This window comes from Elephantulus edwardii, unplaced genomic scaffold (assembly GCF_000299155.1).
Source record: "Elephantulus edwardii isolate Elephantulus edwardi_28Jun2011 unplaced genomic scaffold, EleEdw1.0 scaffold00020, whole genome shotgun sequence".
Taxonomy (NCBI): Eukaryota; Metazoa; Chordata; class Mammalia; order Macroscelidea; family Macroscelididae; genus Elephantulus; species Elephantulus edwardii.
This window is the reverse complement of record NW_006399770.1, coordinates 782,264-807,544: the sequence shown is the minus strand read 5'-3', so window position 1 is coordinate 807,544 and position 25,281 is coordinate 782,264. Positions and strand designations below refer to the sequence as shown.

Genomic DNA, 25,281 nt, shown 5'->3' with positions numbered 1-25,281 from the left:
TAGCGCTCCCTCTGCAAAGGCCACAGGTCCTGAGGGAAGAAGTCATGGTCAAGAGTCAAGGTAAGCAGTCACCCCATCCCGCCCCCAGGATGAGACACCATCACTGCTCCTTACAGCACTAGAGGATTCATTAACCTCATACCATAACAAACAAAAAACCCTCAAAACCAAACAGAAACTAACAACAAAAACCACTGATTTTGACTCATGACAATCCATGTGTGTCAGAGAAGGCCTGCACTGCATAAGAGTCTATGTCTAATTTTCCAGATCCCAGAGTGTCTCAAGTGGTTAAGCGCTCTGTTGTTGTTAGGAGGCATGGAGTGACCCTATGAACAATGGATCTGAACCCTCCCTATCCTGTTTCGTCCTCATCATCCCTGATATACTCAAACCCACTGCTGTAGCCAGAGTTATCCATCTTGTTGAGGTCTTCCTCTCCTTTGCTTACCTTCCACTTTTGTAAACATGTCCTTTTCCAAGGACTGGCCCCTTCTGAAAACATACTCAAAGTATATGAGACTAAGTGTCACCATCCATGCTTCTAAGGTGCGCTCCAACTGCACTTTCTCCAAGACACATTTGTTTATTCTTTTGGCAGTCCATGGGACATTCAGTACTTTTCTCCAACACCACAGGGCAAAGGCATAGATTCTTTTTATTACTAGCCAAAAGGTTGTCATTTTAAACCCATTCAGAGGGGTCTTGAAAGGGTCTATTATCTGAAAGTTCAGTCTTGAATACACTTGGGCATTTCTAATCTGCATATACGAGGCCACTGTAAGTCAAAATTAACTTGATGGCGACTTCCAGCAACAATCTTAGAGTGGAAGATCACTAGGCTTTTCTTCTGAGGGACAGCTGCTTGGATTTGAATTCCAATCTTTTAGTTAATAGTTATCAACATGTGGTTTGTGCTACTCAGGTACTTCACACACTGTTATTCCCCTTTTCCCCTGTCCTAATGTCCAAGTCTATTACTAGAATGTGAAAACCTATTTTTGTCTCTTTCCTAGTGAATACATAAATCTAGTTCCAGATTTGGATACTTCTTAGCCACATCTTTTTCAAGATGGTCCAAATTTATGTTATTTGTTCACTAAATGAAGATTTTTTTTAATGATTATCCTAGTGTTCATGATAATTATAACATAGATATTATGAACACAGAATTATTTTTTACATATTTCTTATAGAGATTTGTTTGAGTCAATATAAAATATGCAGTATCTAGGAAAGAAAGTGTATAAGATGAAAGAATTACAATACAAAATATAAAGCTTATACACTTGACAAGTATTATCAAAGGTAAATTGCCTTCGCTACTTTTTTTTTCTACTTTGAAACTTGCTTTTCAATGGAGAGAAGGTAAACTAAAGGAAGAAATGATGAAGTAAGAGAATTGAACAGATGATTTCAAAGGGAAACTTGGAGACAAAAGTTGAGAGTTGTTTTGGATTTTGCTTTTTTTGGGGTTGTTTTTTTTCCCCTTCTCTCTCGGTCTCTTAAATGAATATTAAAGATTTAATAATTGAAAGTACAAAAGTATCATGCAGTAGGGCTCAGGAGGAAAGATACAACCATATCTGTGGGAAATGAAGCCGTGGGACACGAGGGGCTGGTCGCTGGCACCTCGGGGCAGTGCCCCGGACCTACCATCGGGTGAGGAAGAAGTGGTGCTGGATGAGGAGCGTCAGGAGGAAGTACACCACTCCTTCTATCGCCATAGCAGCCAGGTTCTTCCCAATCAGGTCCCACTGGAAGGGATTTGAAGAGTGTTCTTCACCTGGGACAGAGGCCACCAGAAATCAATATCAGCAAGTCCACTTCAGCTTCCCTAGCTGGTTGGTAAAGATCTGATTTTGTCAGGCCAGCTGGACCAGGAGTGAAGCAAGAGACTGTCAATTAAGAGGCAAAATTCCGTCTCAGCTTGGGCTTCTCGGGACCAGCTGTGGCTCCCCAGCTAAGGAAACAGAATCATCCTCACCCCCTCGAGGTGAGATGAAAACCCCAGATTGACAAGGTACCCTCATCCTTGGTCCAGGCTGCAGATCTGATATTTGGGCTTTGTTCATAGCCCTCCCAGGCTTAGAAGACCCAACCCCACCTCCACAGGCCTCTACTGCTACCTACCAAACCTGGCATACACGTCTGTCACAGCCTGGCTCAGCGCCAGGTCAATGAGGCCCCGGCCCAGGCAGAAGTGGGGGAAGACGATGAGCAGCTTCCTGAGCATGGCATTGAACCTGAGCAGTGTCTACAACAGAGCAATGGGATTGTCAGCTGTGGGGCTTACTTGTCCCCTCCTCATTGGGGTTGGGTCTTGGGTGCTCTCATGGGGCAAAGTCAGGGGAAAGTGTATAGACAAAGGGGCCAGAGACAGGATTTATAGACTAGAACATAGGGAGTCTGACAGGGATGTCCTGAAGTCCTCAGAGGTGGTATCTCATGACTAATCACCTACTAGGCTCCCTGCAAGCTTCTGGGGTACCTGGGCTGCCCCATCTGTCCAGCCACGCATGCTTTCTGGCACTTATCATGCTCAGACTACCACCCATCTGTCTCACTCTGTCACCTGGTGTTGCTGGACATTGCTGTGTTGCTAGAGGTTACACCACCAGTATTTAAAAATATAAATAGGGTCACCCTAGTAGACAAGCTTGGTGGAGCACCTGGACTAAGGCAAAGAAAAGGGGTCTGGTGATGATTTCTGAGAATAAGACAATGAGAACGCTATGGATCACTACAGAACATGTTCTGATATAGTGCTGGAAGATGAGCCTCCCCCCACCCCCGCCACCCCCGAAGCTGGAAGACAGTCATAATGCAGAGATCTGCAACAGTGCATTCAGCACACTGATGTGATGGGGACCTAGGATTGGGTAGCACTGCACACTGTTGTACATGGAGTCCTGAGGAGCTGGAGTTCACTCAATGAGAACTAAGTAACTCGCAACCCATGCACAGTACTGTGTGGAGACTGGGAGAACTGTGATGAACTTTCCTTGAAACTGTGGCCAACTGTGACATGGGCATCAGTATGAATGTACAGGAAAGCAGTCTTCTGGCTGTCTTTTTCACGAACTCTTCCTGAAGACACACTTGTAACTAACTACACATGAGCTGGCCCTCAGAGGCATCTGTCCTTGGAGTGCCAGCACTGCTAGCAGCTTGGCCCAGGGATTCTTCCCCTTTGAAACCGCTTTGGGCTATCATGAGGGCCTCAGACTCTTGCACTATTTCTGAAGAAGGCTATGGCCAGGGATGCCCTTCTCAGAGGCCTAGAGGATTAGAACATAGGGATCCTGATAGGGATGTCCTGAAGTCCTCAGAAGTGGTGTCTCAGGAGAGCTACCACTTTCTGGGCTGTCAAGAGCAGATAAAAGGACCAGAGAGGCTCTGGGATGTGCATTGAGTTGGGGGAACTTGTTTTCAGATGGTTTGACTCTGTTTCACCCCAGGAGCTGGGTATTGGGCGTAACTTCCCAAGAAGACTGAGGAACACCAAGCTGACAAATTGTTACTCCTCATTCCAGCTAAGCTCACTGATCGATCTCTACCCCACAGCCTCACACCTCTGTTCACTTACTTCATCTGTACACACACACACACACACACACACACACACACACACACTCACACTCATACACAATGTCTCTCTCATACATACTCTCTCTCACACACACATACATACCCACTCTCACGTGCACACTCACACAAGGCACTGTGTTCTTTGGCCTCTAGGTCTTGGCACTTTCTGTCTCTATCATCTGTGCTGTTGAAAGGAAATAAAATTCTTTCCCTTTCTGCTTTTTTTTCTTTGGAAAGTTAGCTCATGTAGCCCCTTCCACTATAACTTTCTCAGATTCCTAGGGTAAAATATCCATTCATCTCTTATAGCACTTTTCATATTTCATGACAATTTTTTTTCCCCGTAGTTGGTGGTATCTTCATCCCTGAAGGATAGGAACTGAGTCATTATTATTTTTTTGTCTTTCCTAAATACCTTGCTCATTAAGGAGCTCCTAACATTCAATGTTTATTAAATAGACTAATTTAATTCTGCTTACTCTAGGTTATGCTCAGATGAGTTTCCTCCAAAAGGATTTTCCTGACTTGCAGTCTACTCTTCGGACATATTCTGGCCTATGAAGGAGCTGTGGTGGTAATGGTCCATAATGAATTACACTGTGAATCTGAAGGCTGCTCATCTCAGGTGGTTCAAATGTGCCAGTGACTCCATGGGAGAAAGATGGGAAATCTCTTCCTACTGCAATTTATAGTCCCAGGAACTGGATGGAGGGCTGCTATGAGTCAGAACCAACTATCTTTAAGGCAATGAGTCTGAGTTTTCTGTTCGGTGATGTCTTCTCTGTTTCATTCCTTTGATGTTCTTTCACGCACATGCCTTAAGGAATCTCAGTTTACAAGGGTTTACAACAGTTTCTATCTTGGAGTGTGAGCTACTTCTCAACTGGAACAGGGAAATTTGGGGGGCAAGCAAGTGGTCACACGTTATTCATACAGGTACATCCATTGTTGTTGTTGTTGTTGTTATGTGCTGTCTAGTGGCTTGCGACCCTATGTATAACAGCCCTAATCTCTGTTCTGTCTTGTGCCAATCATACTGTCTCTGACATTTCCATCCCGATTACCCTAATCACTGAATCAATCCACCTCATAGAGGGTCTTCCCCTCCTGCGCTGTCCCTCCACCCTCCCAAGCATGATGTCCCTCTCCAAGGACTGGTCCCTCCTTACAACATGTCCAAAGTATGTTAGATGGAGCCTCAGAATCCTTGCCTCCAAGGAGCTGCCCAGTTTAACCCTTTCCAGGATGAATCTGTTTGTTTTCCTAGCAGTCCATGGTATTCTCAATACTCTTCTCCAGCACCATAGCTCAAAGGCATCAATTCTCCTTCTATCCTCCTTAGTCATTGTCCAACTCTCTGATGCGTAACAAGTGACAGCAAAGACCATGTCCTGTATCAGATGCACCTTAGTCTCCAGAGAGACACCATTGTTCTTCAGTACTTTGGAGAGGTCCCTAACAGCAGACTTTCTCATGGCAATACGTCTTTTAATTTCCTGGCTACTGGTGCCAAGAGTGTTGACTGTGGAGCCAAGCAAACTAAAGCTGTGTACAATCTCAATCTCTTCACTATCCATCCTGATGCTGCCAATTGGTCCAGTGGTGAGAATCTTTGTTTTCTTACATGGTATTAAAAAACTTGACCATGGTCAAGGCAAAATCAGCTCTTAGCTGGCCTTCCACTGTGTTCTCAGAGGCTATAAATCACACAGGAGGAGACTTCCCATCTTTCTCCCATGAAGGCATATGTGGAGTAATTCTTGCAGTCATTAGCATTATTTATAGATTAATTTGTTTTCTTAGCTGACAAATCAGGGTTGTTTTATGAACAAGAATTGTGTAGGTGTGGAGATAAGACAATAGGGCATAAAGGTGACATAAAAATTAGTAATTCAGTTCCATAAATTCTTAAGTCTTATTCTAGGATTAGCTTGTACAAAGAGTAAGGTATGTTAGTATGCTACAGCTGGATTCACTGTTTCCCTTTTTGTACATATTGATACTATTTTGAAATTACATTAATATTCTCTCTTTCTCTGTGTGAAGTCTTCTTGAAGGAGCAACCAAATTAACAAGTCATTTATAGTCTGAAAAATGAGTTCAGAAATAAAGAAATGATACTTAGAGCACATAAATGAACAAGGACCTCAGAGAGGAAGGAAGGGAGGACGGGAGAAAAACCAAAACTCATCCTGTCTGAAGCTTCTCTAGACACAGTGTTGTCCACTGCACTGCCCAGTCAGCACACCCTCTCAATCAATCAAAGAAACTAAGAAACTCATGCTCACCCGGTTATTTTCAAATAATTCCAAGACGAAGGTAATTGCACTGCTGTTGATGCCGATGAACAGATTAGCACAAGCCAAGGCCACATAGGCTGTGCTGGGGACATCAAACATGAAGGATGCTGGGTACATCATGGGAATGACTGCCCATCTGTGGGAAATAACACAACTCAGTGAACAGAGCTCTAATTGCCACCCTGCCTGCATTATCCTCACACATATGAAATGTCTGAACTGAACCAGGGTCTCAGACATACTCCATCTACTTGGTGTCCATCCTTAACCTTTAAATGGAGAGAATAATAATACCTGCCCTGGCTATCTCATGAGGTCTTGTGAGGAGCAAGTGAAACAGTAGCTGTGACTGTGCTTTGTGAATTATAAAGTCTTATATATGGTGCATAAGGCAGCTCTCATGGTCTAGTGATAAAATTCTGTGTGCAATCCCAAGGGCACACAGTTCGAATCCACCAGGTGCTCTGCAGGAGAAGGATGAGCAATCTCATCCCGTGTGATTGCTGCCTCTGAAAACCCGTTGGAGGGTCAGGTATGATTCAGTGCCTACTTGATGGCACACAGAACAATAACAGAACATAAGGAGCCCTGGGGGGTGTAGTGTATTATGTCTTAGGCTGCTAACTAGAAGGCTGGAAGTTTGAATCCATGGAAGACAGCTGGGCAGGCTGCTCCTGTAGAGATTTATGGCCTCAGAAAACCAATGGGAAGACCTCTAGGAATTGGAAGAGAATTGAGGGCAGTGCTTTGGGTTCCCCTGCCCCATTTGTTTGTTTTTGTTTTTGTTTTTACATATAATACACAGACGGATTCTGCATCCTGCAATGTTTCTCTCCACTCTAGTCTGGAACAGCAAAGTAGAGCTGAAGGTTCCACATAACAAGCTCATCTTCACAGTTCACTGGAGCCGATGTTTCACAGATGCTTCCTGGATTCTCTTTTTCCAAGCGATGAATGGAGACCAATACCATGATGAGCCTCTCCTGGTCTACGTGGTGTTAGATGCTGTTGGGTCAATTTTTAAATTTCACAGTGACCCGATGACATAGTAGAGTTGTGCCACAAGGTTTCACAGACTGCCATCTTTATGGAAGCAGTTCTCCAAGACTTTGCTTCATAGAAACACTGGGTGGGTTCTAAGGATGGACCTTAGGGTTAGTGGCTAGGTGCTTAACCACTGCACCACAAGGCCTTCTCACCTGACTATGTAGGAGGGGCCAAGTATCATTATTGCCACTTTAGAGATGAAGAAACCCAGGACCAGGTGGGGTTAGTTTCTTGGCTTTGTTTGCACATGTGCTGTTACGTGCCATTGAGTCGTTTGTGACTCATAGAGACCCTATGTACAACAGCTCTGAACCCTACTCTATTCTGAACCAATTTCATTATCTACAACATGCCTAAACCCATTCCCCCAATCACTAAGTCAATCTATTGTATTCAAGATCTTCTTTTCTTGTGCTGTTTCTCCATCTTTCCAAGCATGATAGCCCTCTCCAAGTACTGATCCATCCTGGAAACAGGCCCAAAGTATGTGAGACAGAGCTTCAAAATCCAACAGCTTAGTCTCACCCTCTCCAAGACAGACCTGTTTGTTCTCTTAGCAGTCTATGATATGTTCAATGCTCTTCTCTAGCACCACAACTCATAGCCATCAATTCTTCTTCTGTCATCCGTAATAATTGTCCAGCTCTCTGATATATAGCAAGTAACTGCAAAGACCATGGCTTGGATCAGGCACACCTTAGTCTCTAGACTGACACTGTTGCTCTTCAGTACTCTGGAGAGGTCCCTTACAGTATATTTTCCCAATGCAATTCACCTTTTAATTTCCTGGCTGCTGGTTCCGTGAGTGTTGATTGTGGAACCAAGTAAACTGAAACTTAATAATCTCAATCTCTATCTATCATGATGCTGCCAATTGGATCAGTGGTGAGAATCTTCAGTGGGTTTTTTTTTTTATGTTGAGCTTCAATCCATATTGCACATATAGTAAGCATTTGCACACATGGTAAGTGATAAACCAGGGATATAGAGTTGCATATGCTGCACTATAATTCTACCAAGTTTAATCCCCATGACACTCTTTGTCCCCAACTCAGGAGCAGCTGGAATCTTTAAGTGCGCACACATGATTCTCATTCAGTGCATATGGAGCGACTAAGATGGAAAGATTGGGCTCAGAAAGACAGGCCTCAGAGCAAGGGTGAGGATCTGGGGAATGGCTGATTCCCATACTTCATAGGTCAGGCCACAGTGTGAATGGAAGAAGATTTAAACCATGTGGAGTTTCTTCCATTATTCCCTAAACTGATCAAACTCTGAAACATCTCCATTCATACAGATGGAAACAGCCAGCCAGTTTCCCGACTGGCAGACTCAGAGCTTAAGTGTGCACCTGACTCAGCCTCTGGAACCCTCAGCTTTCTGTCAGAAGATGATGCCCCTCCCCAGGCTTCCCCATCAAGAGGAGCATTAGCTCATGGCCTTAACCGCTCACCCATATAGCATGAGCAGGGCAATGAGGGCGGGTAGATTTCTTGGAGAAGTGTAGGCTTTCTTCTGAAATCCGATGAAGATACCCACCACCAGACCAGCACTCACAGCGTAATTAACCTTGAAAAGAAAAAGAGGACAAACTGCATTACCTCCCTGAGCCTCCCTTTCCTCCTCGTCAGACCAAGGAGGTGGAAGGAGGTGGGACTAGCCTCCTATAATTTTGTGGTCCAAGTTTCTGATTCTATCTTTACACTTCTTGTGAAGTAAACACCTGGTCAACCAGACTCCAGTCTTCCTTCTAACTTAAATACTACTCCTTCTCGCATCTTCCCACCCAAGGGACTTTTCAGTCTTCTCACCCTTTGTTTGACTGTATCTGCTAATACCATCTTCCACCCCAAACAGTCACTTCAAACCTCTAGTCATATAACTGTCCTGAGACTCAGGGATCTTTGTCTCTAAGTCAGTAAATCACAAATGTAGTATCTATTTGTCTTCTCATTTTTTAAAGGAGGTAAACTTGGTTCCTTTCATGCTGAAAGCACAAGGCCAGTAAGTGGTGTCGAAGTCCTAAGGCTGACCCACTTCTCATAAGTTCATGATTGGTTTTTGCATAGACGGTGGGTGAGGGGAAAGGATTTGGTTGCTACTGAGAATTTCTGATCTTGTATTGTTTAGTTATGGTAAAAGTTTTACATCTATTTTGTTTATTCAATTCTTGTTGGATATATAGTTATTGAAGATATTCTAGTTGATTGTCTATCTTTTAACTTTTCCTGTAAAGTTTTTATATGAATAAAGTTTTAAATATGTACGAGGTCTTAATTATTTTGGCTTTTGCGTTTTGTGCTTTTGTTATTGTATTGGATAATTCATAATGGAATGTTTGACCTGACAACATTGCTCTTCCTTGTCTTTCTTTATGGCTTTAGTTGGACATTTAGATCTTTGATCCATTTTAATTTGGTTTTGTGTATGATGCGAGGCATGTATCCCATTTTATTTTTCTGCATGTGGAAATCTGATTATCACAGCACTGATACTGAATGAACTTGGGATGTATGTAAAAAAATCAGTTGACCACAGATGTGTTGCTGAATTCTCAATTCTATTTCATTAGTCTATTTGTCTATTGTTACACTATTACCAGACTGTTTCAATTCGCTGTATAGAATGTTTTAGAGAGAGCTCTGGTGGCATAATGGCAAGAAGCTGCACTGCAATCCTGAAGGCATGCAGTTTGAATCCATCAGCTGCTCCATGGGAGAAGGATGGACAACCTCCTTCCATGAGATTAATTGCCTCAGAAAACCTGACAGAGGGTCAGCTATGGGTCAGATTGAACTTGATGGTGCAACAGCAACAGAATGCTTTAGAATGAAGAGTCCTTCTACTCTATTCTTTAAATATAGTTACAGCCTCTTGACTTTCCATATAAAGGCAAGATAAAACCCACACAGATGGGTTTTCTATGTTTTCAAAGGCAGCTGTTGGAATGTTGATTGGGATTGTACTGAATCTACAGATTGCTTAGTGAATCTCTGGTTATTCTTGGAAAGCAAAGTAAAACTACTAGGCAGAGCTGTTGGATTTAGCAAACAAAACCACATAGATGCCACTTAAATCTTAATTTCAGATAATGAATCACTTCTTAGTATAACTAAGTTACATACACTCTTTAGGACATAGTTACAGTAAAAAAGGATTTACTATTTACCTGTAGTTAAAATTTAACTGAATGTCTTATATTTAACTGTCTTATTTTAAGTCTACTGCAGGGGAAGTTCCACCCTCATCCTTTTAATAGGATGGTAGGGTTTAAGAAGAGGATATGGTATGAAGGACTCTCAAGAGTATCCCCTCAGCTCAAGATTATTGCTGAGGAGGTAAGCCTCACATCCCTGAGTGAAGTGGAAGTGGTCATTTGGTCATCAGAACTCCCTGTGCTGCAGAGCACTGACAGCGTCATCTTGGCAGCTACTCCGCATATTCTTCTCCTCACAGAATTGCTAGTTCCCTGTTTTCTTAGATGTTCTGAGGACAGCAAATATGCAAGGCTCTTGGCATGGCACCTTCCAGCAGGCCTGACCGTGCCAGCACACTGCCCTGCTGTGTCCTGTCAGTCAGAGCAGATACAAATGTCCACTTTGGGTCCATGGGAGTGCCATCAGCTAACACTTACGATGTCCCAGAGGAAGTTGGTCAGCCAGTAGGTGATGGGGCTCACCCCACTGATAAACTGGAGGTGCTTGGCCTTGTTTACCCTCTCTTGGATCAAATAAAGGACAAAGCTGGCCGGGACAAAGGACATGGCAAAAATCACACAGATAGCAACCACGGCATCCACTGAAGTAGTCAGCCTGCAGCAAAACCAGAAAACACGGGGGTGAGATATGAGGAGAGAAGAGCAGGAGCAGATCCAGAGTTGTGATCCACAAAGCTTCACCCAACCCAGCTCGTGGTGCTTCCCCCCACTTCCCTCCTCATCACCCCACTGACTCAGAGTGGGTCAAAATTAGAGGATGCTAGCTTGTGTACTTTTGTTTTTCACATAATATTTCTAGGAAGCTTTCTTTTTCTTTTTCTAAGTATTAGTTGAGCTCTGGTGGCCTAGTGGTAAGGAGTTGAGATGCCAACACAAAGGAAGTGGTACTAATCTGCCAGCTGCTCTGGGGAAGAAAGACAGAAAGTCTCCTCTTGTGTGATTTACAGCCATGGAAACCCACTGGAGGCTCCGCTGTGAATTGATTCTGACTTGACAGCAATGACTGTTGAGAGTGTACTGGAGATAGTAAAATGCCTTCAGTGTAGGATGCTAGTCTTGCATGCAGGAGACCTGGGTTTAGTTCCTAGCCAGTCCACTTTATGCATGGCTGCCACTGAGGGCTTATATGATGCTATCATACTGCACAGAAGTCAGCAGAGTTTCTAGACTAAGACAAAGAAGGAAGACCTGGTGATCTATTTGGGAAAAAATCACTGTTAAAACCTGATGGATCATAACGATTTGAATTTTATTGTACCTGAAGTCACCATGTATCAAAAGCCCAAAGGGTGGCAATCAACAACAAACCTCCAGGGAGCTCTGGATACCTAGTCCATGAGGAGTCGTGCTGCTAATTCAAAAGCCGTGTCTCTCTGGCAGTTTGAATCCACCAGTGAATACTGGAGAAATATGGGCAGTCCCCCTCCCTTGCAATTGACAGCCTCATAGAGTGGCTTTCGGGTCAGCTATGAGATGATTTAAATCCAACAGCAGTGAGCCTGAGTCCGAGTTTTTCAGACTTTTCAGAAGAAGTTTGTACTAACAGAGGCATTCGCACAGAGGCCTTGATCAGAGCAAACATTTTACAAAATGCAAATATGGATGTTTTTATTGCCTGAAGCTGTGTAATAAGAGGCTAAGTGCAAGAAAGCCAAGGATCTGTGAAACATCTGAAAGGCTGACTCTCAGAGGGAAAATACTGGAATCTAATTACTGTGGTGGAGATAAAAGATTTATTAAACTTTCCTAGTTCCTGGCAGTCACTTTTGCATACTGACAAGGAGAAATATATATAGTAAGTTCCAGGAGTAATTTATCATCAGGAGCCAAATAAGAATAGAATAAAATATAAGCTTACTTTACAAATAAATGAGGAGAATGTATGGCTCAACAATTGGATACGCAAAAATGTGTGTGTGTGTGTGTAACAAAAGTCTTACGTTCACATGTAACTGACTAAACGCTAAAACAACAACAACAACAAACCAAACATTCAAGAAGTCCTGGTGGAACAGTGGTTCAAAACTCGGCTGCTAACTGAAAGGTTGATGGTCCTAGCCCATCAGACTCACTTTGGAAGGACGATGTAGCAGTCTGTTTCTGTAAAGATGACAGTTTAGGAAACTGTGGGGGATATTTTTACTCTGTCATAATGATCACTCATGAGTCAAAGTCAATTCAACAGTAATAATTAAGTACCATTTCCATGCCCCAGCATATCCAAAGAGTAGAGAAATTAAACGCATCTGCCTCCCAGTTCTAACCAACTCACGGCTGGCTCACCAGCAGTGCTTTAGAGACTGTAAATCTCTGGTGGTTTGGTGATAAGGAGTTGTGCTGTCAAACCCAAAGGCAAGCAGTTCAAATTCACCAGCTTCTCTGTGGAAGAAAGTTGGGCAATGTTCTCCTGCGTTATATACTGCCTCTGATGACCTGCTGGAGGGTCAGCTGTGAGTTTGCTCCCACTTGCTGGTATACAACCACAATAACAAATCGAATGGGCTGAGACCTTCTCCCAAGGGAGGTGCAACCCTTGAAGCCGCCAGTGGATTCAAACTGCCAGAGAGGTTAGGCACAGCTCCCTATGGGATATGCCCCCAGAGCTCCCTTAAAGAGTCAAGAAACAGGCTGGGATACTGGGGACCATGTGACTCACACTGTAATCTCTGATAGCTGCTCTTTGGTCAAGTTCAAGGGTTGACTTATGACAGTGATTCCATACTCCTCAGGGTTCTTGTCCTCAGGCAGGCTGCCTCGCAGGATGCCATTGTGAGCCACGTTGAGAAAACTGACCATAGCGTGCCAGCCTTTGTTGTTAAACCACACCTGGGAGGTGGAGATGGTGACTTAGTTAGTCTGTGCTGTGTTGTGACATCTGAGATTTGACCCTAAATATAACAAGATCTGTTTAAAAAATAGAATGTGAGGAGAGGAGGGGCATAGCAGCTGGAAGGCATTCATCTCTAGATTTCAACTGGAGGAGATACAGAATGTCACTCAGCTGGGAAAAGAAAAATACAACAAGCAGCACATGTGAACTTTTAGCTCTAGGGCAGATTATGCGGGTTAAATACCTTAATGTTGTCTTCAGTTTCCAGATGCTTAAGGAAATCAGGTATTTCTTTAGAGACTTCACTGGTGATAGGGCCCTACAAAACCACAATATACAAGCATGCTGGCTATTTTTTTTTCTGTAGCACTCATTATAATTTATGTTTCATGATACCTCAGCAAGTAAAAATTCCTACCCAAGTCTCCAGTCTGTTTACATACCCCTCTCACATTCATTATCTGGCCCAGGCCACGTAAAAACCCAACAAGTGCTTCTCCAGTGATGGGAAGAACCGGAAGCTTTCCTCCAATGGAGATTCCTCCATACCTGACAAGAGAGCAAGAAATTCCCAGATCAGTGCTATGAACCACATCTGGTGCTTCACATTCTCTCCACCCCCACTAGCTCTGTCAGTGATGTACTTTAGGGGAAATCATCTAGGTTATTGATCTATAGTGCTCCACTTGGCAAACCAACTTTTACTTTTTCCCGTTCGCTATTTGCTGAAATGCAAACTCCACCTCTCATTGGACATCTGACTCTGGTCCCTGCCAGGCTCTCAACCTCCTTCTTCTTCACACCTTTCCTCGAATGGCATATTCTGGCCAGGTCAAACTGCTTCCACAGTTTCAGGCGGTCTAGGATGTCCTCATGTCTTTCTGGCTTAGCAGAGCTGCTTGCTCTGCTAAGGTGCCTCTTGCTTCCCTGAGCATCTGGTCAATTCTAACTCATCTTTCATCTGTTATTTCTTTGAAATCTTCCTGACCACCTACTCTGTCTCAACCAGTGACTCCTTTACTGTGTTATTTATGAACTTTGGGGCACTCCTGGCATCGTCTGACTCACCTTCACATGCGATCAAGACCAAGTCCCACTATTGTTTACAGCACCTCTCAACTACACCCCTGCTCTCAACAGGCCCTCGTGACCTGTTCACCTTGACTCATGCTCAAGCTTCTCAACTGCAATCCTAGTCTTGGCCTTTGCCCCCCATAAATCTTCTGCAGTGCACTTGAAGCCTAAAGTGAGTTGGCTAAAGCATGGATCTCTAGCTTAAAATCTTCCAGTGGCAGAATGAAAGCCCAACTCCTCAACAGAACAAAATTAATCTTTATTTTTCAAGGCTTCAAAATGTGTTATCTTCCTGCTTAAGCCGAAGCATCACGGTTTTATCTCAAGAGCTAGGGAGTCTTTTATGGTCTAGACTCTTCCCAGGAAATAAAGTCAACAAGAGCTACCTCTCGGTTGTGGAGGTTGGGAGAGTACTCAATAAAGCACCATTTCACATGGGTTCTAACACAACTATGGCAATGAAAAATATGTGAGAGTGTTCACTACAGATTAGTAAGTAGCACAAGTGAGCCCAAGCTTACCTTGTCTACTGGCTGCTCTGTCAGGGATGGTAAATTGGAAAGGAGGCCTGGTTTCTGTGGGAAGATGCTACGGGATTTGTAGAGAAATAGATGCCAGCCATATCTAGAGCAAAATCTTTGATGTGGTGTAAAAATGTGAAATTATTCATTGCAGATTAATAAATTTGCAGAATTTAGCCTATGCTTATTGGGTACTTCAAGCATGATGTCCCTTTTCAAGGATTCGCCTTACCTAACCACATATCCAAAGTATGAAAGACAGAGCTTTGCCATTTTCCCATCTAAGGAGTGCTCTGGCTGTACTTTTCCAAGACAGAACTGTTCTTTTGGTAACCCATGAGATATTTAGTACTCTTCTCTAGCACCACAATCCAAAGGCATCAATTCTGTCATTCATTGTCAAGCCCTCTAATTCATGGCAGATAATTAAGAAGACCATAGCCTGAATCAGGAGCACCTTAGTCTTAAAATGAACTTCATTGCTCTTCAGAATTTTGGAGCGATCCCTGATAGCATACTTGCCCAATGAAGAGGATCCCCAGCAAGATGGATTGACATGGTTACTTAAGCAATGGGCTCTCGAGTGTCAGAGATGGTGAGGATGGCACAGGACAGGTTAGGGTTCAGGTCAGCTGTTCATAGGGTCACTATGAGCATTCAAATTGATGGTGTCTAACAACAATTGAGTAATCTGACACTTCTTGAGGTCCAGTTCCTGTGGAAGGTTGGATCACTCTTAAGACTATCCCTTGGGGATTCTCTAAACTTTTGGAACCACTTGAGCATCCACAATTTCTCAGGAAGGTGGTGAGGCAGGCTGGAACAGATCCTGGCAGGCCCAGAAGGATTGGGCAAAAGAGTGTCTAAGGCTTGGGTTATGAGAGCCCTCACTGGAGCATTCTCAACAAGATATGCTAAGAAGTTTTAGAACCTCCCTTTGGGTGAGCTCTGGGTCTTTTCTTTAGAGAATATAATGTCCTACAATATCTTCCAGTGAGATCCACGAGTGAATAGGTGGTGTGAGTCCAGGGTGTCCCCTGCCACCTATCTTGAGCACACACAGAACACCTGTTCACATAACTTTGGGTTGTGGTTTATTTATATGTAGTTATTTTAAATGGATCAATCTGAGCTCTTAATATTTTTTATGTATGTAGTTTCTGAGGAGAACCTGAAGCGCTTGCTGCAGAGGGTCAAGGACTGCAGCCTTCAATATGGATTGAGGCTCAATATCAAGAAGACAAAGATTCTCATCACTGGACCAATTGGTAGCATCAGGATGGATGATGAAGAGATTGAGACTGTTCACAGCTTTAGTTTGCTTGCCTCCACTGTCAACATTTTTGGCACCAGCAGCCAGGAAATTAAAAGACATATTACAATGGGAAAGCCTGCTGTTCGGGACTTCTGCAAAGTACTGAAGAGCAATGGTGTCTCTCTGGAGATTAAGGTGCATCTGATACACGCCATGGTCTTTGCAATCTCTTGTTATGCATCAGAGAGTTGGACAACGACTAGGAAGGATAGAAGGAGAACTGATGCCTTTGAGCTGTGGTGCTGGAGAAGAGTATTGAGGGTACCATGGACTGCTAAGAAAACAAATGAATTCAACCAGGAGAGGGTTAAACCAGACTGCTCCTTGGAGGCAAGGATCCTGAGGCTTCGTCTGACATACTTTGGACATGTTGTAAGGCGGGACCAGTCCTTGGAGAAGGACATCATACTTGGGAGGGTGGAGGGACGGTGCAGGAGGAGAAGGCCCTCTATGAGGTGGATTGATTAAGTGACTGGGGTAATCAGGGTGGGTTTATCAGAGATGGTGCAATTGGCACAGGACAGAGCAGAGTTTAGGGCTGTTGTACATAGGGTCGCTATGAGTAGCAAGCGACTCGATGGCACATAACAACATCAACAACAAACAACAAGTAGTTTCTTACCTTTGCTCATTGACCCAGAACTTGCTCTTCAAGCTGTAAGTAAAAACATTAAAAAAAAAATTATTACAATGAATACAACCAGGACACCAGGAGTGTTAGTTTGCTTCTCTCAAATCTCTCTGAGAGTGTTTGTCTCCAGAGGATGTTTTTGTATTTTCTGCTATCAAGTTAATGTGGAGATCTCCCAGCCTATGTGGTGGATGTGAACACATGTGGAGGAAGGATGGATATTTCCACCTTTGGCTCTCCAGGTCTAGCACGTTTTCAGCATATGTGTTAGATGAGTGGACCCACATGGACCCAGGAAACATGCCAATTGCCATGGTTGTGTAGAGTAAAGGCTGCTGCTCTTCTCCCCTCTCCAAATGAGATTCCAATAATACGTGGGGGAATTAGCGAATTACTCTACCAACCCAAGTAGGAGACTCGTTTCTAGCCCGTATGTATGACGGTGGTAGTGGTGTAGGTGGTGGTGCTGGTGCTGGTGGTGGAACATTACAAAATTGGAAAATATGTCAACTGTAGAATCCAGAGTCCAAGACTGTGAACTCTCTTGGTCATCAGTCATCAAGCACAAAATCCAAGCTTACAGAGAGCAAATTTATAGCTGAAAAGTTTGGGATGGTTGTATTTTTACAGAATTAGATAAACATTTTGTGCTCTGCCTTTTTTTTAATGCAAGGTGTTTTAATTTTTTGTTGTTTTAGTTTATGCTTGGGTGTTATGCTTTGTTTTACTAACTTGTGAGTTGGCACTGCCTTTTCAGAGGCTGCTTCCAGTTACTGGATTCAGTTCAGGGCCCTAGTGGCGGAAGCAACAGAAAGTCATGCTGATACTAGACAGTATGTGTTTCTTAAAGCCCATGAACATGGCTTGCTGTTCCCCACCAGCTTCTCTTGGGAGCACTTTTATCAAACCACTAGTTCTGATAGGGGGCTGCTGAAACCAGTCCATTCAGGGATGGGGCTTGATAAGAACAGCTGAAAAGGAATGTCCCATTGTTATATGCTATGGAGTCATAGCTGGCCCTCCAGAAGGTAATCAGAGTCAATGAAACACATTGCTCATCTGTCTCCTGAGTAGTGGCTGGTGGATCCAGAACACCTGCCTTTGGGTTGGCTACACAATTTACCACTAGGGTGTTGTTGTTGTTGTTGTTAGGTGCTGTTGAGTTGACTGAGACAGTGACCCTGTAAACAACTGATCTGAAACCCTCCCTGGCCTCTGCTATGCTCATCACTTAGTAGATACTAATTTAGGAGTTTACTGGAGTTTAAAAAAATTGTAATAAGATAAAAAGAGTGCTGGTGATACAATGGTTAAACACTTGGCTATAAACGGAAAAGCTGGCAGTTTGAATCCACCCAGCACCTCTACAGAGAATGCTCTGAAACAATTATAACATAGAAAACCTTATGGGGCCATTCTATTTTGTCACATAGGATTGTTATATGTTGGAATCAACTTGACAACATAAGCACAATAATCCGGTCGTAAGTACACATATGGGTTGCCTAATGTCTACAATATGCTGTGTAAAATAGGTTCTTAGGTGATTTGGCCATTGTGCAAACACCACACTAAAACCTTTTGGAAGCTTGCTTTTGGTTAACTTTATTGCTGCTGCTGAAGCTGTTGGTGAGGCCGGAGGAATGGGCAGTGGTAGCAGCTGCAGTTGACAGAGCAGTGGCAGGAGTGGAGTAAGAGCCACAAGGAGGGACCGCAGTGTGCCCGGCCCCACCTGCTGTTCTGGCCATCTGAGCAGCAGGACTAGCCTGGGCCATGTAGCTACCACTGCCATCTGCTTGCCCACTGGACAAAGCCCAAGAGCCACGGCCTCTGCTTCACCTTCCTGTATCCTACCCACCCATAGCTGACCTTCCAGCAGGTTTTCAGAGCAGTAAATTGCATGAGAGGAGACTGCCCATCTTTCTCCCTTGGAGCAGCTGGTGGATTTGAACTGTGAACCTTTGCACGATTCATTATCAGTACGCCACCAGAAAGGAAAACAATAAAAGAAGAGCCAATTTCCCTTTCAAAGAAGTACATGTTCTGGGACCACAGATGTATATGCTGTCAGATACTGCCCAAATAGAATTTTTAAATGCATACATATCTCTCTCTCTGAGTGTATGTAACAAAAATATTTGCCATTGTCATGGAACATATGCAACCTATGATATTAATTACATTCACCATGTTGGGTGACCATCACCACAAAAGCTTCCCAACTTTCTCTTCACCCTTAACAGAAGCTCAGGACCCCTTTCTTCTCCCTCCTTCCTGATCACCCCTAAAAATGACTAGTTATCAATTTTGGACAATTTGGAAATTTAATGGTCAGTAATAACCGATGACAAATTATACAGAGTGTGATGAAAGTAACCAATCTGCCTGTGCGCACACTGTAATGCTACTTCCTCTTCTCTCTTGCTCCTTTTCTAATTTCCCCCTCTCTTTTTTTGCTTACTTTTATCTTTACTTTCTCTATTCTTTCCCCTTTATGCTTCCTCCTCCTTCAAACTGTGTCACTTCTTAACTGATTAACTACAAGGCAGTGTTACTGAATAAATCCCATGTTCTCTGCTTTCACTTTTAAAAGTACATGAGTTAAACTTTGAGGCTACTTGCCTTAAATAGCAAACAAAATTAATCTTAAATGATATTTCACTTTTGTATGTCTTAATTGCTTTTTCTATTATATGAGACCCTCAAACTGAAGCAAAAAAAGTCCATTGCCCTGGTCATAGACAGTAACTCATCAAACTATCTTCTATCCTTAGCCAATGTTTTCTACAGGTAGTGGGAATAAAACATATGAAAAGGTCTCCTTACCTGCTTCTTATAAGAGCAGGATATGTCTTTACCAAGAAGTCAGAGATGTTCCTGTGAGTGAGGTCTTGGAGGATTTCCGAGCTGCGCTGCACTCTCTGAGGCAATGAGACACAATGACATTACTGTGGTGTAGTCCAGAGGGGCTTCAGCTGCTATCTCAAAGGCTGCACCTCTCTGGCAATTAGAATCCACCACGGCAGCTCTTTGGGAGAAAAGGGGCAAGCTCCTCCCTTGCGATTTACAGCCTCAGAAAATTGACAACAATGATGAGAATTTGATAAATCCTTTTCCCAAAGTATTTGTACATCCAGTTGTTTGGAAAATATGGAATAAAGTAGTGGCATCTTCTTAAATGTCTGGCGTCCTCTTTCACTGCTCTCTTTTCACCAACAGAACCACAGCATTAACCAAAATGAGACCACTGTTATCCAGTTGATTCCATCTCACAGCAATGCCAGAAGACAATCGCCCCTAGTGCTTCCAAGGCTGTCATTCCTCACTGTGACTGTAACAATGGGTCCGAGCATATCAGAGATCATAAGGATGCTGCAGGGTGGCAAGGTTCAGATCTGTTGTTCACAGCGTTGCTGTGAGTGGTGGTCAAGCTGATGGTACCAAACAACAATTCTTTACTGAAGCACACATTTTTCTCCCGGCGAATTCAAATCATAGGCAGTCTAACACTTAACTCATTGCATCATCAGGATCACTTGTATGCACAGGCTAGCTTGAATTCCAAAATAAAAATTCAAAAAGAAATTTCTAATCCTTTTGCCTCTATCCACTCCAACTACTACTACCTTAGTCCAGTCACCATCATCTATCTTACCTAGACCTCTTAGACACTCTCAACAGAGGGTTTCCTGGTGCCCCTCTTGGACTAATACAATCCATTCTCTACTGAGAAGCCAGATGAACTTCACAAATATAAATCAGAATATCCCAGTTCTGTCACTTGAAACACTTCAAAAAATCTCTGGATCAAATCCAGACTCATTACCAATGCCCTAGCAGGCTTCCAAGGAGCCATGGCAGTACTGTGGTAACTTGAGAGGTCTGGGGTTGGAACCCACCAGCTGCTCTGTAGGAAAGATGTGACAGTCGGTTTCCATAAAGAATTATAGCCTGGGAAACCCTAGAGTGCAGTTCTACTCTGTCCTATAGGGTACTACAAGTTTGAACCTGTTGTTGTTATATGCTGTCAAGTTGCCTGTGATTCATAGTGACCGTATGTACAACAGCTCTGAAGCCTGCCCTGTCCTGAGCCAGTTTCACTCTGACATACCTACCCCCCATTACCCTAGTCACTATATCAATCTATCTCATCTGGGGTCTTCCTCTCCTGCCCTGTCCCTCCACTATTCTGAGCCTGATGTCCTCCTCTCCAAGGACCAGTCTCTCCTGGCCACATGCCCAAAGTATGTTAAGATGGAGCTTCAAAATCCTAGCATCCAAGGAGAAACTTGGCTTCACCCTGTCTAAGAAAGACTTATTTGCTCTCTAGGTGGTTCATGGTATGTTCAAGACTCTTCTCCAAGGAAGGGAGACTCTCTTGGGATCGAGAAGGTGGCCTGGAGCATGAATTAGCTCTATGGAGAAGAATAACAATGGCAATAGTAATAATAATCTGCCACAATGTGCGTTGGTGCTTTCCTTGATTTATTCTAGCCCTATGAGGTAGACATGCAGCCCATGTGCAGGACCCTTCATTCAATGGCTGCTGAACAACAACAAGCAATTAAATGAAATTCCCATGACACAGAATCCTCCAGTTCCAAACAGACTATTTTGTAGATATCTGGGAGAGAGGATGGCTTGGATGTGAGGGCCAAAAGGAGTGTGTCTCTAAGGGTGCTGGCAAGTTGCCCTGTCCTGTCTAGCACTGTCCACACCATTCTACCATTGTATCAGACACTGTCAATCAAGCTACTCACAGATTAACATTAGCTGGGTTTGCAGAATTTCTGAAAATTTAACAATCTGCTTTACAAGCAACTGTGAGCCCATTTCAACATATCACCACACAATAAATTATTATAAAAAAAAACAAACCAAAAAAAGAGCCTATTCTCCAGCACCACAACTCAAAGGCATTAATTCTTCTTCTGTCATCCTTAGTCATTGTCCAGCTCTCTGATGCATAGCAAGTAATTGCAAAGACCATGGCCTGGATTGGGCACACCTTAGTCTCTAGACTGTCATCATTACTTCTCAGTACTCTGCAGAGGTCCCTGACTGCAGATTTTCCCAGTGCCATTCATCTTTTGATTTCGTGACTAGTGGTGCCAAGAGTGTTGATTGTGGAGCCAAGCAAACTGAAGCTGTTAACAATCTCAATCTCTTTTCCATCTATAACAGTGCTGTCAATTGACCCAAGTGGTGAGAATCTTAATTTTCTTGAAGTTGAGCTTTAATTCATATTGGAGACTATAGTCCTTGACCTTCTGTAGCAAGTGCTTCAGGTCCTCAGTTTCAGCAAGTAAGGTTGTATCATCTGCATAATGTACATTATTGATTAATCTTACTCCAATCCTGATGCCACATTTCTGCTCATAAAGCCCAGCTTCCTGAGTGATCTGTTCTGGATACAGATTCAAAAGGTATGGAGATAGGACACATCCCTGAGGCACTCACTTGCTCTGTTCTGAGGACTGCTTTCTGGTCTGAGTATAGGTTTCACATGAGCACAGCCAAGTCTGCTGGTATTCCCATTTTCCTCAAGGTTAGCCACAGTTATTGGAACATATTCAGTGGTTTAATTATGGGTATTAGTTCCCATGATCATGCACTGCTCTGCTCTCTCTGAGCTCACCTGATGTCACTTCCCTCCACTATTTCCCCTCCTCTTATCCTCCGATCCTTCCTTCAATGAACCCCTCTCTCGTTATCTACCTTCCCCTCACTCTTTCTCTTCATTCATTCTCCATGCTTTCCACCCCATCTTCCTCCTGTCTCTCAAATGCACCCCTCTGATACTGGCATTAGCTTTACACTGCTTCTTTCACTAGGCAAACCTCATATCACTCCAGGCTCAGCCCAGCTTTTGATCTTTGGAGAGAAATCTTTCTATTTCTAGTATCTTACTTTAGTATCTTCACAGACTAGCTCCATCTGAAATTTTCTTTATTTGTTTTTAGTAGTTACCCTGCATAAATACATTCTGTAAAATCATGGGCCTTCCTTTATTTGTTGGCTGCTGTACCCCCAGCACCCAAAATAGTATGACATATAGTTTACATATAATAGATATATTTTTGACAAGGATGGGAGAATTCTAGCAATGATTTATAAGTTTAAAATGACTTTCAAAATATACTTAGGCTAACAGTGGCCAGTAAGCTGGTTTTTATGTATGGTGTACCTGTGTGTGTGAGAGCACAAATGTGCTCCACAGGGTTTGCAATGGCTGACTCTTCAGAAGCAGACTGCCAACTCTTTCTCCTGTAGCATGTCTGGATGGACCTGAACAGCTATCCTTTTGGTAAGCAGTCAAATATGTTATTTGTTTTCACCACCCAGTATTGTTAGTCACCACCCAGTGAGTTTTTACTTAAGTAGAAGGGTTGTTATGAGTCGTCTATGACTCAATGGCACTTCATAACAACAACAACAACAACTAGAGAGCTCAGTTAGCCTTGTGGACAGAAAGTGATGCTACCAAGCCAGAGGTGGGTGATTTTAGTCTGTGGGCCTCAGGCCTAGTTTTAATTGTATTTGGTCTAACATTCTTCTAAGTGGCATAACACTGGTTTGTTCATTTGCTATACAGAGGTAACTTGTGGTTGCTGTGAAGCTGACCACTGTGACACTGATGTGTCAAATGCGATAATGGTGACGCATGACGGACAGTGTTTGGTGGAGCTTCCCGATTAAAACAAGCTTGGAAGCAGGAGTGGCATCCACTTCTGAAATAGCTTGCCTCTGGAAACCCTATGAACTTGGAGAAATGATGAAAGTTATACAAGTGTTTAGGTCTTTTGTTCATAGGATCACTATGAGTCGTTTACGACTTGATGGCACTTAACAACAACAACAACAGACCTTTTATATGCTTAGTAGAAATAAGGCCCTCACTTTTGGAAGCAGATCACTAGGTCTGTTTCCAACATACATGTGGGTGGGTTTTAATCTTTTAACTAGCGCTTAACTGGTGTACCCACAGGGCTTATTCATCTAGCAGTAACAACAACAAAAATCAGTCTCTACCATTAAATCAATTCCAACTCATAGCAACCCTATAGGATAGACTAGAACTACTAATAACATTTCCAAGGCTGGTGGCTTAGTGGTAAGGAGTTGCACTGGCAACTCAAGGAAGTGTGGTTTGAATCCATCAATTGCTTGTGGGAGAATGATGAGCAATTTCCTCCCATGCCATTAACTATCTCTGAAAACCTGGTGAAGGGTAAGCTGTAGGTCGGTTACAACTCAACAATATACAGCAACAACAAACCTTACAGAAGCGGATGTCTTATGTTTCTGGTGGCTGGCAGCCAAGTACTTCAAAGACCACACTACCAAGGCTCCTTTCATCTAGCACTGAACCCACTGTCATGGAGTTGAGCATCTAACACTTTTAGTTGTTTTGTGCCCTTGAGTTGAAACTGATCCATAGCTGACCCTCCAGTGGGTTTTCAGAGGCAGTAAATCACATGGCAGGAGATTGCACATAGAGATGTCAGTGGATTTGAACTACAAGCTTTTGGGATTGCAGCATAGTTTCTACCACCAGTCTTAACCATAGTAATCTTTTGAGCAACAGATCTAAACACTGTCTTATCCTGTGCCATCCTCATCATCTCTTGACATACTTGAGCCCATTTCTGCAGTCACTGTGTCAATAATCCACTTCATTGAGGGTCGTCCTCTCTTTTGCTGATCCTCTAACTTTCCAAGCATGATGTTCCTTTCCAAGGAATAGTCCTTAAGAGGCTAGTAAATCAAGACTGGAGAATTCAAAAGTCCAAGAGTTTGACCACCAAGTGGCAATGTTACTTTAAATTTAGGACCATATGGTGTTTCTAGCGTTGCTGTGGTCAGGTGCCATTGAGCTGATTGTATTCCACAGTTAGGCGTTAATCTTGGGCAAGAGCACTCACCCTTACAAGGCGGCAACCACAAGAAGCTGAGAGGCTATTTTTTTTAAGTGGCTTTAACCACCCATCATCATGCATCGTTCTTTTAATTTTAAGGCCCTATTTCCTCTCTCCTTTCTCATTTTATTTTCCTTCTATTTATTTTCTTCATGTTGATTCTTTCTCTAGAGGAGAACTATTAATAGAATTTACTATTAATGTGTTTGGTGCTATAATAAATATTCTAAATACATGATCTCATTCATTCCTAGTATCCTTATGAAAGCAGAATTATTAAATTACTGACAGAAACTAAGGCTGAGAAAGACTAACTCATTTGCATTGATTACAAAGCTTGCAAAGTGTAGAAATAGGATCACTGGTCTCCACAACAATTCTTGCTCTTTCCACTCTATCACCTTGGTCCTCAAACTGAAATGGCACCTGGGGAACTGCAAAGCTTTACTGGTCGGATCCAGTCCAGAGCAGCTGCTGGTGTCTGTGACAGTTTATGGCATATTTCCCCCCCAAAATTTTGTAAAATAAAATAATGCCCCAGAAATAGATAGAATACCAATTGACATATTTCAACAAACAGATGCATCCCTGGACACATTCACTAGCTTGTACCAAGAAATCTGGAGGACAACCACTTTGGCTGACTGACTGGAAGAGACCCGTATTTATCCCCATTACAAAAAAAAGGTGATCCAAGGGTGGAAATTACCAAACAATATCCCTAATATCACATGCAAGTAAGATCCTAGTAAAGATTATTTAAAAACAATTGGAACAGCACATCAACAGAGAACTGCCATATGTGAAGACTGAGTTTAGAAGAGGCCGTGGCACTA

At 43.1% G+C, this 25,281-nt stretch overlaps 1 protein-coding gene across 1 annotated transcript in view; it reads right to left on the bottom strand.

Annotated features, from left to right (window-relative positions):
• ABCA4 (ATP-binding cassette, sub-family A (ABC1), member 4) overlaps window positions 1-25,281 on the bottom strand; it is a 246,946-nt gene that overhangs the window by 26,100 nt on the left and 195,565 nt on the right. Inside the window, exons 31-40 of the mRNA XM_006882479.1 lie at window positions 19,353-19,447; window positions 16,518-16,550; window positions 13,429-13,534; window positions 13,230-13,304; window positions 12,812-12,981; window positions 10,573-10,750; window positions 8,392-8,507; window positions 5,880-6,027; window positions 2,134-2,257; window positions 1,657-1,786 (exon numbers count right to left, since the gene is read on the bottom strand). Of these exons, the coding sequence (XP_006882541.1) occupies window positions 1,657-1,786; window positions 2,134-2,257; window positions 5,880-6,027; window positions 8,392-8,507; window positions 10,573-10,750; window positions 12,812-12,981; window positions 13,230-13,304; window positions 13,429-13,534; window positions 16,518-16,550; window positions 19,353-19,447 (1,175 nt within the window). The remainder of the gene's footprint in view (window positions 1-1,656; window positions 1,787-2,133; window positions 2,258-5,879; window positions 6,028-8,391; window positions 8,508-10,572; window positions 10,751-12,811; window positions 12,982-13,229; window positions 13,305-13,428; window positions 13,535-16,517; window positions 16,551-19,352; window positions 19,448-25,281) is intronic.